The sequence below is a fragment of the Nematolebias whitei genome, chromosome 4, assembly GCF_014905685.2.
Source record: "Nematolebias whitei isolate Nwh7 chromosome 4, NemWhi1, whole genome shotgun sequence".
In the NCBI taxonomy this organism is placed as follows: domain Eukaryota; kingdom Metazoa; phylum Chordata; class Actinopteri; order Cyprinodontiformes; family Rivulidae; genus Nematolebias; species Nematolebias whitei.
This window is the reverse complement of record NC_056501.1, coordinates 22,914,626-22,934,308: the sequence shown is the minus strand read 5'-3', so window position 1 is coordinate 22,934,308 and position 19,683 is coordinate 22,914,626. Positions and strand designations below refer to the sequence as shown.

Genomic DNA, 19,683 nt, shown 5'->3' with positions numbered 1-19,683 from the left:
TCTGTAATACTTTTATTTTGTTTTGTTTGTTTGTTGTGCTTTCAGGTATATGAGCATATGTATGTGCGTATGCGTGGAAATCTTTAAACTGCCAAACTGAATATGGGGATAAATAAAGTTGTCTGAATCTGAAATTTCGTGAGCAGCAAAAAATACACATTAGTCCGTCGTTACTTCACAGTTCGACTTTTGCGGACTCGCTCTTTCGCGGTTTTTCAAAGTAAGATTGTACATGACACAAAAATAATTTGAAAAATAAAGCTTGTACACGACACGATTGTCAACTTTAATGTTAACTCACGTGATTGGGACGGTACGGGATACAGTAAAATGTTAAAAACAAAATACTTCGGACAGGTGCCGCCATTTTGTAGTTTTCTCTCAATAAACCTACACTGTAAGGCCAGTCCAAAAGAACTACATTATCCAGAAGCCAACAGAGCATCCAGCTGCTGCTTTTTACCGAAATGGAGGGGCAGTTTTGATTCAATCCGAACCGGACTAAAAAGTTCGGTCCTTATTTATAGTGACTTTGGCGCTCAGTGGATGCAGAGAGCCGATCAGAACTGGACCAGAACTGGACCAAGGCTGGTGAGTCCCCATATAAAATTTTACAGTACTGTACAATAACATACGTATGTTGTTAAAATGATGTGGGTTTAAAAGTTTAGAACATTGTAAGAGTGTGGGGAGGGTTTATAAAGCTTTAAAATATATAAATACTAAAATAAATATAGTATTACTACTTTGTGGTTCTTTTCACTTATTGCGGGTGGTCCGGAACGTAACCCCTGCGATAAACGAGGGACCACTGTACTTCCTTTCTTTGAGTCGTGATTTTGAAGTATTTATAAAAACAGAGCCACAAAAACTTGACTGCTCACAAAACTGTCTTTACTTTCTTAAAAACAAATGGATCATCAAAAATAAAACACTAACGTTAGTTCACACCCAAAGTCCGTTTTTGTGTCACCTTTTTAAACGACATGAGCACATTATTTAGGGAAACTACTGGAACTCAGATACGTCTCAGTTTAACGTCACAGATTTCCATTGGTTTGTATTAGTGAACGGCAGCTTGTTCCCAGTCCCGGTCAACTGGACACCTTTTCATTTGAATGAGAAGGTGTGTCCAGACATTTGACTGGAGCTGTCATCACAACTGTATGTCCTCCAAAGACCAGCATAGAGAATAATGCTCCTGTAAGTCCATAACAACAAACCAGACACTTGAAATAGCCTTGGCAGAATTGTCATTATATCATTTACTTATCTCTGATTTAAAATAAGATCAGTTTAAAAAGTTTAAAGTACTTTTTGTCAGATAAATGGGACTCCACAGTCAAATTTTCCACCTAGCTTCACCTGCATGGTTAATATTCAGAGCTTCTGCTGATCTGACAATAAACAAATCTGAAACAACAGAAGCAAAGAAGGAATAAAGAGGATTTGATGTATTTTGACAAGTGGAATAAAGAAATGCACACAAAAAAATATCGGTTTCTCCCGTTTCTTTTTTAGAAAATGTGATTTTTTATTTTTATCAGCAAATATATTTGCTTTTTTTTTTTTCTTATCAGACTTCATGCAGATCTCCCCTGGTTATAAAATCTACTTCTTGGAAAAGTTCAGTAAAAAAAAAAAAAAAAAAAAAAAAGACTTGTTGCAGAATAAACAGCAAAGGACAGAGAGTTCTGATGTTTAGGAAGCAGATGTTATCCAGAAACAGTACGATCACATTCTATCAGACAACAATACCAACGTATATTCCCCCACACTTTAGACTTGAAGCAAAGGTTTAAGCTGCAGTGAATGTGGATGAGGGCACAACGAGGGATGGATAAAGCTCACCATTGTTGTACTGGACGGGGATGTGCTCAGTGGGCAGCTCGTGCTCGCTTCGCACGCCAATGAGCAGCGGACTTCCTCTCCTGCCGAGACAAGAAGGAGCAGGCGGGGGGGGGGGGGGGGGGGGGCGAGTTGGGTTTAGTAACAACAGAGAAGGTGGTTTGGGTTAGCAGGAGGACGATTAGGGCGTCCACACACTCTTCAGTGTCAGATACAATCACACACGGAGCTAAATATCCCAACATCCAATCCTGTTGTGTCTTTCCTAAATTAAACAAAACTTTCTCACGCTTTTACTGTTCATTCCCTTCCTCGTCACCTTAAAGGGATAGTTCAGGTATTTTAAAAAGTGTGCCATGCATGAACAAAGGCGATCTTACCTGCTCACGAGTTTGTATAAAAAGTGAAGCGCTTGTCACAGCTGGACCAAGATCTAAGAGAATTACTGCCCTTTTAAACTTTAATCTAAAAAAATTCTTATAGCATGATGCAAAGGCTATCTTCATTAATGTCACATTACACAGATTTGATTCCACGTTTTTTTTTTTTTTTGCAAGCACAGTTAGCATTTATAGCAGCTAACGTTGCAGCTGTAGCTTTTATGACACTTCCAGCAGGAATATCCTAAAATTAACACAACGTAGAAGCTGGAAACAGTGTTTTATATTTTAGATGTTTACGGCAGCAGCAGTCTAAAGCAGGGCTATTCAACTGGAGGGCCGGGGGCCAAATCAGGACCACGGGTGAACTCAGTTCGGTCCACCAATGGGTTTATTTTTAAATAAAACTAGATTTTAATCCATAAAACAAACTTATTTAATCACAATAACTGCTGGATGTCCGGCCCCTGAGCTCTTGGATTTCAGTAACTGTGGCCCCCTGAGCAGTTTAGTCGAGTAGCTCTGGTCTGTTGTGATCTTGGACTCAGACTAGACACAAGCTTCTTAACTGGACCCGATTTTAAACCCTGTTTGTCAAACTAGGCTCATTCAAACAACATTAATAGATTAATAGTTCATAAACCTTTCAGTAAACCCTCACGGTTGCAGATGGGTTTGACGCCAGATCTTGAAATATGTGAACCTCTCCTTTGTTTGTGTCTTTCTCGGGTTGATCCCTCTTTACTTTCTGTGCAGCGTTTTTTTTTTTCCTCTGTGGAGCCGCATTGACGCAAAGCCTTTGATTGTTTCAGGGGTGTGGAACTTAACAAAAGAAGCTCACAAATAATTTAAAAAAAAGAAAACATGTGTTCACAATTCAATACAACAACGCTGTTAAAAAAAAAAAAAAAAAAGAATGGAATGAAGACGAACGGCTTCTAAGTCAAAGGATGACCAAGCAGGCAAGTATGCTCTTCTTTGAAAAACTTACGTTGGATAACTAAAAGAAAAACTCGGCTGGGCAAGGCATTTAAAATTGGCTGAAGGAAACGAGCTGAAATGAAGACTGCTGGCGGTGTTGACCTTTGATAACAACAGATGGGCGTTGGTTATTAAATATTCTACCTTGCTCTATTGGACAAACTTCTGCTTGCTTGAGCTGCAGTGCATTCATTCAGTCCGTGTCAGGGATCATTATCTTGAGAAACTGTTGGCAGCAAAGCTCAGACGTACGGAGAAGTGTCCTCCACATCAGGTGAGCTGTTTGCATACAGCCACAAGTTACAGCACACACCTATGTTGCTTTGCTGATTTCGCTGTGGCTTCTCTTATTAGCTCACTCGAAATCTCCCTTTGCCCTGACGTGTCCATCCATTGAACCAGGATACACCATAAAATAAAAAAAAGATAAGAAGTAATTAACCTGGACTTTTATGTGGCCAAGGGTGCATGCCCCCCCCCCCCCCCCCCCCCCCCAAGCTGAAACAGGAAACTCATTTCTCTGTTAATGAGTCCCAGAAAAGGAGGAATGGGCCCACAGCCCAGGAGCAAGGGGGGGCCCAGGAGGGAGAAGAAACAGAAGAAGGGGACTGAATTCAACCTCGGGACTTAAGATTCAGAAAACGCTACAAGATGGGAATTAACTCTCTGGAGCAAATGAAAAACAGCACAGCTGCTTATTGTGGACTCATGTTGCGTTTCGAGCGCGTAAGCTGAGATAAGCCACGAGACAGAAACAAGGAGTCTCCTAAAATCTATTGCTTCATGGGGTAATAACGGGGGTGAGTCATCTGCAGCTCACCCGGCTGATGGACAAACCTTAGAAGTGAAATCTCTGAGAGTGTGGATGTGTCAGCGTGAGCTTATACGAACCTGGTAGACACGGCCTCTCCGGGGTAGTGACGGCTTTTAAAGACCAGCGCGAAGGCCCCCTCCTTTACACAGAAGAGAAACAGAAGGTTTATGTTGGCTTCATGGAAACTGTTAAAATAAATAAATGGGATGGGCAAAACAGGCGAAGAGAAGCAGTTACGTTCTCTGAAAAAGTGCACGACTTTAAAACACGCACATGAATATATGATGTTTTTGCCACAGTGGGTGGATGGAGGCGGGGGGGAGTCAAAAGTTGTGGGTTTGTGAGTCTCAGGGACCAAAGAGAAGGTCTGAAGGGAACGCAAGTTAGAAAAAGACACGAGGTTCTTTGCATAAGATCGGCTAAGTTTCGAAAGCATTGGCTATGGTGCTTGTGGCGTTTACTGGAAGTAGAGCTGGCTGGCTGGGAGTGTGGTTTTAGGAAGGAAAACAAAAAGAAAAGTGTGTGTGTGTGTGTGGGGGGGGGGGGCACAGAGCATAAGAAAAGAAGGGTGTCAGTGGTGTAAGGCTGGACAATCTGAACAGAGAGAATGAAACATAAACTAGACAAATAACATTTCCTGAGAAAATGCTGTGTGAATGCTTGTTGCAGAAGAACTTGCTGAGAAACACCTGAAAATAGCTCAAAACATGCTGAAATGTAGCTGAAATGGAAGAAAAAGCCTAAATTAGCAGAAGAAAACAGAAAGAGCACGTATTTGCTGAAACTGGTTAATATTCAGAAATGAGCAAAAAAAATTAGGGAAGTAGCTAAAGAAGCTGAAATTAACCCCCAAAAATTCTGAAAAGTAGCTGAAAGGCGGAAAGAAACTTAAACTACTAGGACGTGAAAAGAGATGAGCTAAAAAATGTGGAATTAGCTGCAATAGCTAAAATTAGCATAAATCAGCTGAATAGTAACCGAAACAGCTGAAACTAGCATAATTAAGCTGAAAGGAGCCTAACATGCTGAAATTATCAGAAAGACGTTACTTAGTCTGAAAGCAGCAGAAATTACCACAAAAAACTTGAATTAATTTGAAAACAGCTAAAAATGCTAAAAACAGCTTAAAAGTTTGAACAAGCTTAAATTAGCAGAAGGAAGTGGAGAGAGCACAATTTTGTGAAATTTGGCTGAAAGAAGTAAAAATGAGCACAAAAAGGGGAAATTATCTGAAAAAACAAACAGAAATTTGCAAATAACAGCTGAATAGTAGCTTTAAAAAGCAGAAAGACGCTTGAATAACCCAAAAGAAGAGCACATTTTTGCTGAATTAGGCTGAAATTTAAATGAGTGAAAAACAATGTGGAATTAGCTGAAAAAGCCAAAATTAGCACAAAACAGCTAAATAGTAGCTTGAATAGCAGAAATAGATTAAACTTGAAGAAATAAGCTAAAAGGAGCATAACAAGCCAAAATTAGCAGAAAGAATTTAGAAGCACAAAAATGTAGTTAGCAGAATAAAGCAGAAAGGCGCACAAAACAGCTAAAATTAGCTGAAAGTAGCTGAATTTGTTTTTAAATTTGCACAAGGAAGCTGAAAGGAGCTAAACTGAAACAAAATGTGAAAGGAGCAGTAAAAGGTTGTAAAAAGATCTAAAGATTTGAAGGATGTAAAATGAGCCCAATTCATTTTCTATGAGAAAGAAACGGCAGAAAAGGCTAAACATTTCAACAAGCTAAAGTTGCACCGATATCAAAAGTCAAAAGCAGGATTGTCCTGAAAGAGCTGAAAGTTTTGATATATGATTTGTTGAAAATGACAAAAATTGTGTAACGAGAAAGATGCCGAAAAATGTACGGAAGAAAAATGGATCACAATAGTGTGAATGCTTCAGAAGCGTCCACACAACAAATGTGATACTGTGACTGATAATGTCACTTGTAGTTGCTATGACGACTGTTTTTGACAACAAGATTATTATTTTTTTTATAGCGCAGGAAATTAATGCCATTTCATGCAGGATTAAATGAGTAATTGCATTTAAACAGTCAAGGCCAACATTTATGACACTCAACAGGAAGTAGCTCAGAATTTTCCATCACTCAAGCTGAAGGGAAAAACCGGCTACTGGTCATAAACAGAAATAATATGGTGTTGCTTTAAATCGAGGTTTCTATAGTGCGTTAGTTTGGACGAACTTACCAGTTGTTTGATGACCCTTTCCACCAGCGTGGAGAAGGTGACACCGTCATCTTCTCGATTGTCATAAACGTATTTGATCAGTTTTGGGATCACTTCTGTGTCCGTGTCTGACTCAAACTCGTATCCTTTGGTGGCCTGAGGGAGATCCAAAACACAGCTTGTGAGAAAAAGTACGATAACACAACAAGTGGTGTTCCAGGAAAATAAAACAAACTTTTTTTTTTAATCTAACTCGTTGAGCAAACTCATTTTGGACAGAGTTTAAATCTGACCTGATTGATGAGCACACAGCTGCTCCAGGCAGGGCCAAGGCTAAAGGGGATCTTAAAACCACTCAATTCTTTAAAGAAAAAGATGATCTTTTTTAAGCAGTTCACATGCACACTATCGTATTTTAAAATCTTACTACCCTGCATCGGATTCCAGGGTGATACACTCAGAAATCTATGGTTATTTGAAAGGACAAATAGCAGCAGCAGCTAACTGTAGCACTTCTCAACGAGATATTTCTGCTGGAACTACCAGGTAATGTAAATCCGTCTACACTGTTGGGATTTTTTTAATGGCTATGAATTATTAAAAATTTAGTTGTTTTTAAAAGGCAATACAGTAATCAACTTGTTCTGGGTGCTCAAATGACATCCCTTTATGTACCGTTGCACACTGAATATGTACTGTATAAGTGATACGTACTGGGTTTGTACCTAAAACTTATCTGGCAGGTTGTATAATGAAGGGACTTGTTAGCTTTTATGTACTTGGTACATAATACAGCCCAGTCCCCATGGCTACATCACAGGTACACACCATGTAGGACCCACCCTCTTCACAATCTACCTAGGTAATGTAGGCCAGATCATCCCTGATGCATCATTACATTTCTATGCTGATGACACAGTTGTTTATTGTCGAGATAGAACAATTGCTGAGGTTTGTCAGCTCTTACAGTCTGCGTTCAACATCATCCAGTCAGATTTGTTCCATCTCAAACTGGTGCTAAGTCGGTCCCAGCAGTTCTTCCTTCTATTTTATCTTTGAATTATGGTCCTATTGAGTTTGTCACTTCCTACAAATACTTGTATATCTTGGTTGATTTGCATCTCTCTTTTAAGCCTCATGTTGAAAACTTGGTAAAGAAATTGAAATTAAAACTGGGTTTATTTTTCAGAAATTGCTCCTGTTTAACTCCGAACTCTAGGAAACACCTTGTAACTGTGACCTTTCTTCACTCCCATTACGGTGACATCATTACATGAACGCTCCTACAAGCACCCTGCAGATGTTGGATGCTGTCTATCATGGTGCACTAAGATTCATAACTGGCTGTGATTATCGTACCCACCACTGCACCCTGTATTCACTGGTTAACTGGTCATCATTAACTTCACGCAGACTCTCTCACTGGTACATTTTCATCTTTAAATCACTTCTTGGTCTGCTGCCTTCATACATCTCCTCCTACATGTCTCTGCGTGAGTGCAGCTACAGCGTGCGGTATCAGAACATTATTACCTGCAGTGTTCCCTCAGTGAGGACTGAAGGCAAAAGGGTCTTCTCCTACTCCGCTCCTGTTTCCTGGAATATCTTGCAAAAAGATCTGAAGCTCTCGACCTTGACCTCTCTAAAGAGACTTTAAACAACTGCTAAGTTCATGGCAAAAACCAACGCAGACATGTTCCTGTTTTGAGTATTTTATAATCGTTTTATAATGTAGCCGTTTTTGTTTCGTCTTTTAATACGTTTTTTTCCATTTACTTGTCATTTTATATGCCGTTTCATGATTGTCTACTGTGGTAATTATGTTCTTTGTTAAAACAGGTCTCTCTTGTAAATGAGTCCTCGAGGCTCAATGAGACTAACCAGTATAAATAAAGGTTGAACTGAACACCAAGTATGTAAATGATTATCAAGTTTCCACCGGTTCATTATCTTGTCACAGAACCCTACTTCAAAAGATCTGAACTTTAACCTCTGTGCCTGTTTCAAAACCACTTCCTACAACCTGAGGGTTTCATTCCTTTTGTCTCTGTGTGTTTAAATATCGTCTTTAATAATAATGCTGGATTCATTATCTCACACATGAAGCTCCGCTTTGCAACAGAGATAACGTCACTCTTCAACAACTCGGCTAAAGAGTGTTCTTTCTTGATTCCTGCTTTATGTGCAGGATTCTAGTACAACACATGTTGCCATTAGCAACTAAACGTCACTCAGCGTTTCAATATTTTCTGCTCGACTCACCAGGTACTTCTTCAGCTCTTTGTAGTTGGTTATGATGCCGTTGTGGATGACGACAAACTCTGAGGAAAGCACGAAACAGTTCAGGAAAAGTCAGTTTGGGCTCTGCTTGCATTGGAAACAATTCAAACTATAAATAAAGCACGATGCCACGTTCAGCGTGCAGTGAAACAAGTTCAACAGGCTGACTGAGGAATAATACCGACCAGATTTCACCTCCAAGCAGAGAAATAACACAGTAAAGTCACAGCCAACAGTCTGCATCATCAATCTATTTTATATTTTTATTGTCACACATAAGCTGGTTTAAAGCTAAGCCACACATCTGACACACCTGTATACATATTATAAAGATCCGTTCATTCAACCTTAATTTATACAGGTTAGTCTCACTGAGTCACCAGGACTCATTTACAAGAAAGACCTGTTTTAAACAAAGAACGTACAAACCGGATTCCAAAAAAGTTGGGACAAATTGTGAATAAAAACTGAATGCAATGATGTGGAGATGGCAAATGTCAATATTTTATTCGTAATATAACAGATGACAGATCAAAAGTTTACTCTGAGGAAATGTAACATTTTAAAGGAAAAATATGTTGATTCAAAATTTCACAGTGTCAACAAATCCCCAAAAAGTTGGGACAAGTAGCAATAAGTGGCTGGAAAAAGGAAATTGAGCATTTAACTAACAGCTGGAAGACCATTAACACTAATTAGGTCAATTGACAACATGATTGGGTATAAAAAGAGCTTCTCAGAGTGTCAGTGTCTCTCAGAAGCCAAGATGGTAAGAGGATCACCAATTCCACCATTGTTGCACAGAAAGATAGTGCAGCAATACCAGAATGGTGTTACCCAGCGTAAAATAGCAAAGACATTTAAGATATCATCATCAACTGTGCATAACATCATCAAAAGATTCAGAGAATCTGGAACAATCGCTGTGCGTAAAGGTCAAGGCCGTAAAACTCTACTGGATGTTCGTGATCTACTGGATGTTCGTGATCCCCGGGCCCTTAAACGTCACTGCACCTCAAACAGGAATGCCACTGTCAAGGAAATAACAGAATGGGCTCAGGAATACTTCCACAAAGCATTGTCAGTAAACACAATCCACCGTGCCATCCGCCGTTGCCAGCTGAAACTCTACAGTGCAAAGAGGAAGCCATTTCTAAGCAAGCTCCACAAGCTCAGACGTTTGCACTGGGCCAGGGGTCATTTAAAATGGAGTGTGGCAAAATGGAAGACTGTTCTGTGGTCAGATGAGTCACGATTTGAAGTTCTTTATGGAATACTGGGACGCAATGTCATCCGGACCAGAGAGGACAAGGATAGCCCAAGTTGTTATCAACGCTCCGTTCAGAAGCCTGCATCACTGATGGTATGGGGTTGCATGAGTGCTTGTGGCATGGGCAGCTTGCATGTCTGGAAAGGCACCATTAATGCAGAGAACTATGTTCAGGTTCTAGAACAACATATGCTCCCATCTAGACGTCCTCTCTTTCAGGGAAGACCCTGCATTTTTCAACACGATAATGCCAGACCACATTCTGCAGCAATCACAACAACATGGCTACGTAGGAGAAGGATCCGGGTACTGAAATGGCCAGCCTGCAGTCCAGATCTTTCACCTATAGAGAACATTTGGCACATCATAAAGAGGAAGGTGCGATAAAGAAGGCCCAAGACGATTGAACAGTTAGAGGCCTGTATTAGACATGAATGGGAGAGCATTCCTATTTCTAAACTTGAGAAACTGGTCTCCTCTGTCCCCAGACGTCTGTTGAGTGTTGTAAGAAGAAGGGGGGATGCCACACGGTGGTAAAAATGGACTTGTCCCAACTTTTTTGGGATTTGTTGACGCCAAGAAATTTGGAAACAACAGACTTTTTCCCTTAAAATGATACATTCTCTCAGTTTAAACTTTTGATCTGTGATTTGTGTTCTATTCTGAATAAAATATTAGATGTTGGCACCTCCACATCATTGCATTCAGTTTTTATTCACAATTTGTTTTGTGTCCCAACTTTTTTGGAATCTGGTTTGTATAAAGTACAGTAAAATGCATCCAAGATGGATGTGCTTCGAACAATGTGTGCATGTTAAATCGATGTTTGACACATTGTATATTTTTATTTTAATACTAAATTTAAAAAAATGTTTTATTGAAGGCTGCCAATGAACAGACTCAAACAAAGAAAACAGTCAGAGTTTGATGAACTTGTTAAAAATGTCTGTAGAAATTAGGATAGTATACGAGTAAAAGTATAAATCATTTTAACCTAAACAGTTAATTACCACAAATCAAAAAACAGTATATTACTTTCACTTTTGTGATTGCTGAAATGACAATACAGTAATTGCAAAATAAAATATAAAGTTTTAATAAAACATACAATAAAACAAACAATATTAAATGTAAGTAAACACAAATAGCAAATTGCTGCTGTGGATTTTATACCATACAGTGTCATACAATACTATTTTATAATAAGTTTTACTGATATATTTACTACTATTATTATTAATATTATTATTATAGTATTAGTATTACTGTAGTATTATTAGTATTACTATAGTATAGTATATTATAGTATTAGAATAGTATTAATATTATAATATAGTATATTATTAGTATTAGTACTAGTATAGTATAGTATTATTATATTATAGTATTATTATTATTATTATTAATATTATTATTATTATTATTGTATTAGTATAGTATAGTATATAATTATACTATTGTTATTAATACTATTAGTAGTAGTATATTATTAGTATTATTAGGATTAATTATTTGTATAGTGTTAGTATAGCATAGTATAGTACAGTATACGGTAGTCCCTCGCTACTTCACAGTTCAACTTTCATGGTTTTTCAAAGTAAGAGTGGACATGATACACAACTGGCTGATTGATGGATGAGTCACACGAGCGGCATGGATTGTTTATTTAAAATAAAATATTTAAAATGATTTAGCACATGTGTGCAGCCCACAGGTGCAGGGAGAAGCTCCCTCTGCAGCCTGTCATGATCTCCGCTCTCTGCCACCTGCGGCTCTGTGCCATGCCCACATTTCTCCTCCTAAATTTAAAATTTAAATTGTTAATTTACACAGAAAAAGGAAGCTTGGGAGTGAATCTTGAATTTGGACTACTGTATCCCTAATTCACAGTTTTTCACGTATCGCGGGGGGAAGACGGTCCCCTAAACCCTGTGATAAACGAGGTAATACTACTGTATTATATTATTATTATGCTATTATTATTTTCTATATTTACTGCTCTTTTTACTACAATAAAATTTTTGTCGACGACTTGAGAGCGTTGATTAAGAAACACAAATTGTGCTTTTGAATTGTGACTACATTTACACTAATTGACCAATAAAGTACAAAGTTTTAGTAAAATGTAAAGTAAAATCTATATTAAATGCAAGTAATTCAACTCAAATAACAGCTTTCTGCTGTGCTTTTTATACCATGCCATACTATTTTATATTTCATTTGTTCTGTGTAATTCTGCCAATCCCATCTTGCAGTATTTCACCATAAATGCAACAAAAAAAGAACGTTTTAACTGCGTAGCTGACACGTTTGAATCACATTCTTCGAAAATGTTGCAGAGCGTTTTATGATGAGTTTTGATGGGTGTTAAATAAATTATTTTTGCGCGATCGTGGCCATGCATTAAAGTCTGAAAGCTCACGTTACCGTTATTCTTGTCGGAGCGATGGGGATGACTGTTGAGAGCGCTCGGTTCGCCGTGTGTGGCCCAGCGGGTGTGAGCCAGGCCGAAGTGAGTGCACAGCTCCTCGTCCAGGTCCAGCAAGTCCTTCTCTGGACGAGCAAAACACAAACACCAATCCCTTTACTGTATTACCAGCCAAAATAAATTAAAAAAAAAATTAACAGCCAACTTGAAAAAGTTTATTAAGAAACACAAACTGTGTTTTTGCATTTTGAATTCTTAAACAAACTGTGGATGAGGTCAAAATCCCAAGACTGTGGTACTTTGAAACAAATAAAACTAGAGAAGTTTCATTTCCTGCAAAAATGCAGTGTGAATGCTTATTGCTGAAGAACTTGCTGAGAAACGGCTGAAATGAGCTAAAAACATGCTGAAATGTAGCTGAAATCAAAGAACAAGCCTGAAAACGCAGCAAGAACACATATTTGCTGAATTATGTTTAAATAAGCAGAAATGAATACAAAATTAGGAACTAGCTAAAAAAAAAAAAGGGCTGAAATTAACAAATTGCTGAAAAGTAGATGAAAAGGCAAAAAGAAGCTTAAATTACCATAAGGAAGCGGAATGTGCTGAAATGAGCTCAGAAAATGTGTAATTATAACTGAAAAAGCTAAAATTAACATAAAAACAGCTAAATAGTAGCTGAAATAGCAGAATAGGCTGAAACTAGCAGAACAAAGCTGAAAGGAGCATAAGAAGTTGCTAACAGACAAACAAGGTTGACTCCATCCGTTAAAGTCAACGTTTTAAACAAAGACCTCTCACCATTTGTTGGTGCTGAGAGTATATGTTGAGGATAACTCTCAGCTACAACCACACCAAACTGTAGCTCAGTATTTAGAAAATATTTTGAGTTAAAGCCATTCACGTGTTTTCTGTGTTCAGTCGGCTGCGGCAAATTTATTAAATCAAATAAACTTTAAAAGTCAAAGAGTTGTAGATGTGCATCCAATGATTATTTTCGGAGAGTTTTACTAAAATCTCTTCAGGGGTTCATGGAATATTTTGCTAACAGACAGATCACCAAACACACACACTGACACATTTGGTTAACCACTTTTTATGGCATTGGACAATACTTAGTTGGACTAAAACCTGCAAATAGATTAAAAATAATAAAAATGCAAGAACTCAGATGTGCATAGACTTACGGTAAATCTCCTCATCCAGAGCCTTGACCTTCCCCTTCTTCTTGATCAGGCAGATGGAGTTGTTGAGATCATCGCTCGTCTTCTTGGGTCCGTCCACAGCAACGCCTGCGGGCAGGTGGTGGAGCAGAGACACGTGACGTCAGTAACCAGAGCTTATCGTCCGTCTTTGTGTGCATTTCTGCAGATATTGCTCACTCCACAACAACCTGAACCAGTTTCTGAAGGTGCGAAGTGAAACACGTCAACACCGAAAAGCAAGTTCTAATTTTTTTGTAGTTTAGGCACAAAATAGTTGTGGCCTTCATGAAAGTACATTCAACAAATATTTTAAAACTAGTGTGAGACGAGGCGAGATGGAAAAGTGGCTGACGTTACAGATACATTATTTGTCCAAGTCGTTCTCATCCTGTTCAAATAGGATGGACAAACACGAGGTGGTTTTATTTTTAATCTAGGTGTGCCTTTATGAAGCGTGATAAACATTTAGGGTATTTAGATTATTATCCTTATTAAGGTTTAAGCAACTTCCAAAAGCTCATCAGCTAAATGCACAAATTAAAACATTTCCTCTCACACTCCTTCCTTTATGCCACAGGTGTCCAAAGTGCGGACCGTGGGCCGTTTGCGGCCCTCGGAGTGATATTGTGCGGCCCACAACTGCATTTTAAGAAAGGTATCATTTTGGCCAGCAGGCTTAAGAGATGGATGCAGACTTTCGTTGGCAATCCTTTTTTATATAAAATTAAGGTTTAACAGCAAAACAGATGAAAATAAATCCTCTCAAAATGAGCAATATTAAACAAAATACAAACCTTTGGCTATAATCTTTTTATTTTCACTTCATGGTACAAAACACCAAAAACTTTTACTGATTCCTACCAAAAGACTTTTAGATGATGATTCATAAAACTTGACTAAATATTGCAGTTGATAAAATAATCAAGAAGGAAATTGAACATATTTGTATGAATATAACATGGTATCATCTACATACAAGTTGAACAACTTTATCAAACCTTCTTTGAATCTGTTGTAGTGACTGACGGACAATCTTTCAGGACTTTGATCAGACTTATGGAGGCTGATTGACCACTTTTTAAAAAGACACTTACTCAAATTAAACTTTTGTTGCTGAGAACAGACTAAATGAACTTTCCAAACACAAGAAAACAACAAACAGACACAACAAATCAAATAAATTAAATTATTTTTAATAAAATAAGTAAATATAGCTTAGTGTTTATGAGGCTTTGTTGTTTTGAATCTACAACAATTTAAAACTCTTTCTCCACCAAAGTTAGTCAACTTTTGTCCTTTCTCCAAAAATATTGCTCACGTTGAGAGTTAAGGTGGCCTACAAATCCTTTCATGTGGATAGTTTTTACCCACATTTGAAAGAGTTTGGACACTAGAGCTGTCATTTCTAACCCGAACCCGAACCTGGAGCCCGGCCCGACACGGATTAGGGCCGGGTCATAATAATGTGCTTAATATGCGGGCCAGGCTGTCAGCGGACGCGCGCGGCTGACAATCCAAATTATATGGCAACATGGCTTGTCATACATTCACCTGCCGCACACGGCCATTTTCACCATGCGCTGACTGGCCTTTAAAGAGGTTAAAATAAAAAAGTTCAATTAAAGTAAAAAAAGACATTCAAACAAATGAGACATCTTTGTTCTTTCCTTTAGAAAGTGGAGGTGTCATTTAAAAAAGATTCAGCTGCACTCAGCTGACGACCCAAGCAGATGAGATCCCAAAATATCTGACATGTCAGAGCATGGTCCGTGTCTGAATAATGCAGAATGCAGGCAGAAACAGGGATTTAATGCGCTTTGACAGCCATGAAAGGACAAACACCCCCTCAGCTCTGATCTTGTGCCCCTTTTATTCAGCCGCGTGCGTCCGCCGACCGTTATTATATAAGCAGTCAAAGCTTAATTTAAAATGTCCGGGGCGCGGGGGGGAGTGGTGGTTCGGGTTTAGGCTTGTTAATTACTGTTAATTCATCGGGCCGGGTGAAGTTTGGAATTTATGGCTACGGGCTGAGGCCGGGTCGAGTCGGATTTTTTTGGACAGAATGCAACTCTATTGGACACCCCTGCTTTATGTCATCTTAGAGTGGGGTATTTTTTTACTGGCCAGACCTACAGCAGTTTAGTTCCTCTAAATCTTGATTGGAACATTTGCCAAGTTTTATGGCAAACGATGTCCCACCATGACAGTTTTATTTTGTTAATGGAACGCTTCTCTCTTCAGCTCAGGCTGTTTATTGTACGGTCACAAATCTTCTCTGTCCTCTTGTGCACACTGACCGTCAGTTCTGACACACCTCTCTGTGGGCGTTTCCAAATGTTTCACTGACATTAAATGGGTTTCAGAGCTGAATTAAAAGAGTTTAGAAAAAAAAAAAGAAAAAAGTTTCCAAATAGTACTTTTAAAGTTTTGCACCCATTTTTATTTTCTTTAATGCACGGATGTCACGAGTTTGATGTAACTGGGACCATGTGTACATAATTTCGTTCCACTACATGTACCACATGTGATGCAAATGACAAATAAAGATCTCTGTCTCTATTTAAATCTACCCACAGGTTTGAGAGATATTTTGCTAACAGACACGACTCGAATAGTTAATGGCAGAGGTTTAAACACAAATCTAGCACGAGCTGTTCACACTAAAAGTATCACTCTCTCAGCTACTGACACGCTAAATTTTAGCTCAATGTGTGTAAATTTGGCTGATTTACACCCATTTTTGTATTTTTAAATATCAGGTGCAACAGCAGCCATACTGATTCAGGTTAATTCCAAAAACTATAGATAGATCATAGATATGCAATTAACGAATACTTTCTATGAGTTTTATTGAAATCCATTCAACGGTTCAGGAGATATTTTGCTAACAGACAAACAAACAAAGGCATTTTCATTATCTCTGTATAAAAATCCAAACAAACCCCTAATATTTAATAAAGCATACAAAACAATTATATTTAAGCTGACTCTTTAAGACGGATACCTGACTTTTTTTCATTGCTCACAGTTACCATACCATCCCATTTTATTTATAGAGCACTTAAAGTTAATCGGCAAGAGTCTGATTGGTCCTATTTGGATGTTCTTTGTTGCTTTTTTCAGGTCAAAATCAAAGATTAAAAATATATATTTAAAAAAAACAACCTCAACTTCATCTTCTAAGCTTCAAATTTGGCTAACTGTCATCCTAAGTCTGAAGTAAACTCAATTATTAAAGCAAAATGACCGAAACGTGATTTGTCAAAGACTGGTGGGGTCAGTTCTAATTATTTTAAAAAGGTACTCATTGCAAACTATAACAGCAATAAAAAATAAATAATAAAAATTCCTGGATTTTATCAAATGGTGCAGTTTGAAAAAGTTTACTTCTGTAGTTTTCTAATTATATTGAAATCAACTCTGAAATGTGGGTATGCGCTCAATGTAAACAAAGCACTCAGATAAAATCCAACTGGAGCCACAAGACTGAACATCTTTAGGATGGCTGTAATCAGTAACAAACATGGCCGATAAGTTTGAGTACTCAGTCACTTTGGCTGAACCGTATGGGGTACTCAACTGGAGGTTCAGGGGCCAAATCAGGCCCTCGGATGAACTCAGTTCGGCCCACCAATGGGTTCATTTTTAAATAAAATAGATTTTAAACCATAAAACAAACTTACTTAATGGTAATAACTGCTGGATGTCCGGCCTCAGGGTTCTTGGCTTTCTGTAACTGTGGCCCCTGAATAATTTAGTTGGATAGCCCTATAAGTAAACTAACTTGTCTGGTAATTAGCAGCCAGTCACAAATTTTGCTAACAAACATTTAATAGGGACATATTAACTATCAATATGTTTCTTACTTTATCATAGGGCTACACAATAATTCGATATCGATATATATCACAATATACTTTTATTAAATAACGGCGATATGAGTTTTAAGCACATTTTCGATATGATTACAGCGTTTCTCTGACACATTTCTTTTTCTGTTCGGGTTGAAGCAGCCGCTTCAGTTTCAACCCGAACAGAAAAAGCCGCGACACAACTATGTAAGTGTGTGGCGACGTACACCACAGCTCGAAGGAGTTAGCGGTAGCAGGCTAGGCTAAGCTCCAACGTGTGTTAAGGTTTCGCTTCGAAATGAGTGCCCATGACCGTCAGACTGTGACTGAACAAGGTTTCACAAGCGAAGAGAAAGCCGATGACACAACTGATGAGAGGAAAAACCAATTCGACGGTGTGGAAGTGGTTCGGCTAAGATCCGATATACTGCAGGTTTCAATGTGCTGCAAAATGTGACGGTGGGAACACATCTAACTTGTTCCAGACAGAACATGCTGAGAATCAGATGATGAAACAATAACGTTTGAGCCAACGTGTCCCTGAAACACCCCCAGCTGCATCCAAAGAGAAACATCTGTTTACTACATGGGTTAGGTTACGTTGTTGTTTAAAGTTAAAACTATTAATACTGACAACGTTGAGAGTTTTACGTTTATTTGACGGTGATTTCAAATTTTTTGAAGGCTAAGTACAAATAAAAAGGTGAACATTAATTTATTTGTGTAGTTTTTCTGAGGCTTTTATATTGTTTATATCGATATCAAATTATATCGTTATCGACCGAAATTAAGAAAAATATCGTGATAAAAGTTTTGGCCATATCATCCAGACCTACTTTATTATTATTATTATTATTATTATTATTATTATTATTATTATTACATCTGATCTTGATGGCTTTGCAATGAGCACCTTTAAGATATTATCTTGTGGGCCATGTAATGTTGTAACAAGGGTCGTGTCTGGCCCATGGGCCTTCAGTTGGACATGTGGGTGTGCGGTCCAGTTCTGTGAAGCTGCGTCTCACCTGCTGAATCGTAGCCTCTGTACTCCAGCCTCTGCAGCCCCTTCACCAGCGTCTCAAATATCTCCTTCCTGGTGCGAGGAACTCGGTAGTTCAGGTAAGCAAAGATTCCTTTAGACAGAGAGAGAGAGAGAGAGGAGGCTGAAGCAGAACCTCAAATTCTCTGAGAAGTGAAGCAGCTGCAGATCACGTAGGCTTCTTTCCACTTTCTTACCATTCAATAAAAGTTAGTGAAATATTTGATAAACTGGAGCAAAAAGTCATCTGAGAAAGCATCTGATGATAATAATCCCAGTTCTCACTTCCTTTTTTAAGTAGTAAAAATGTGGCCAAACCGGTTTTTAATGTAGGATTTTGCTCGCAGGGAGTGGAAGTCAATAGTGTGTTTTCCTAGAAGTGTCAGGAACGTGTCACTGTGTGCGTGCGTGTGCGTGCTCCCGCAGGCACACAGCTGGCCATTGATGGGCGCACATTGCGCACAGTGTTGCAGAACAGAGGTTGGTATGTTCAAGGCGCGGTTATCTAAAATTAAAAATAAAATAAAAACTCAGCGTCTCTCCCGCAAAGGAGAGGCTGGTGGAGGGTTAAAGAATTACTCAGAGAGAGCAGTTACTGCGCATCACAATCAGGGAGATGATAAGCGGCCCTTTAAACACAACCTGGCACACAGAACTTCCTTGTCCTGAAGTTAACTCGCGTGTAATCGCTGACACGTCGCCGCCGCGCGTAAAGCTCATCAGCAGTCTACACTAACTTGAAATCAAAGCCAAGTTTCTCGCTTTTAATGCGCCTGTAAAACGCATCAAAGTAACCCCAGAAGACTCAACAGCCTGATTTTACCACTTACTCTTCTTTTCACCTAAATCTCGTGCGCACCGTGGCGCAAACCGCACCATCCATCCACAGCACAGCGCGCGACCTCGCCAAAATCTTCCAACATGCGTGATGACAAACAAAAACCAAAAGATCTTACCACACATGATTCGGACTTGTCTCCTGGCTGCTGGAGGAGCTTCTGAGAGAAAACGGCTTCAGGTTTCTGTGGAGCTGCAGTGATGCTTCACTCTGTGTTAAATCCGTCTGGAGCGCGCACTCTCCCTCGCCTCCACCTCCCTCCTCCGCTCATTTAAACGGTGTTTCCTGCAGAGGCGGCTGCTCCACCTCCTCAGGACACCTCCCACCGTCCAGCTCAGGGAGCTCCTGCTCCTCCTGTCAGGTGTTTGATCCGGGATGGAGGATCTGAATTAAATAAACCTCTGGGTCATCAATAGAGTTATAGAACCGGTCTGTGGAGCTTTAAACCAAACAAAACGAAGACTGAACATTTTAATAAACTATAAAAATAGAGTATGATACCTCCAACATTTTTCAGTCAGGTCATCTGGACAGTTTATTTTTTTTGCTGAAATGTTTCACCTT

General features: G+C 38.9%; 1 protein-coding gene across 1 annotated transcript in view; it reads right to left on the bottom strand.

Moving 5' to 3' along the window:
* Positions 1-19,362, bottom strand: part of gfpt2 (glutamine-fructose-6-phosphate transaminase 2) — a 28,348-nt gene extending 8,986 nt beyond the window's left edge. Inside the window, exons 1-8 of the mRNA XM_037675874.1 lie at positions 19,238-19,362; positions 18,268-18,375; positions 13,371-13,475; positions 12,183-12,308; positions 8,468-8,526; positions 6,227-6,361; positions 4,101-4,162; positions 1,852-1,931 (exon numbers count right to left, since the gene is read on the bottom strand). Coding sequence (XP_037531802.1) covers positions 1,852-1,931; positions 4,101-4,162; positions 6,227-6,361; positions 8,468-8,526; positions 12,183-12,308; positions 13,371-13,475; positions 18,268-18,375; positions 19,238-19,244 — 682 coding nt within the window. The 5' untranslated portion in view covers positions 19,245-19,362. The remainder of the gene's footprint in view (positions 1-1,851; positions 1,932-4,100; positions 4,163-6,226; positions 6,362-8,467; positions 8,527-12,182; positions 12,309-13,370; positions 13,476-18,267; positions 18,376-19,237) is intronic.
* Positions 19,363-19,683: the final 321 nt, after the last annotated feature.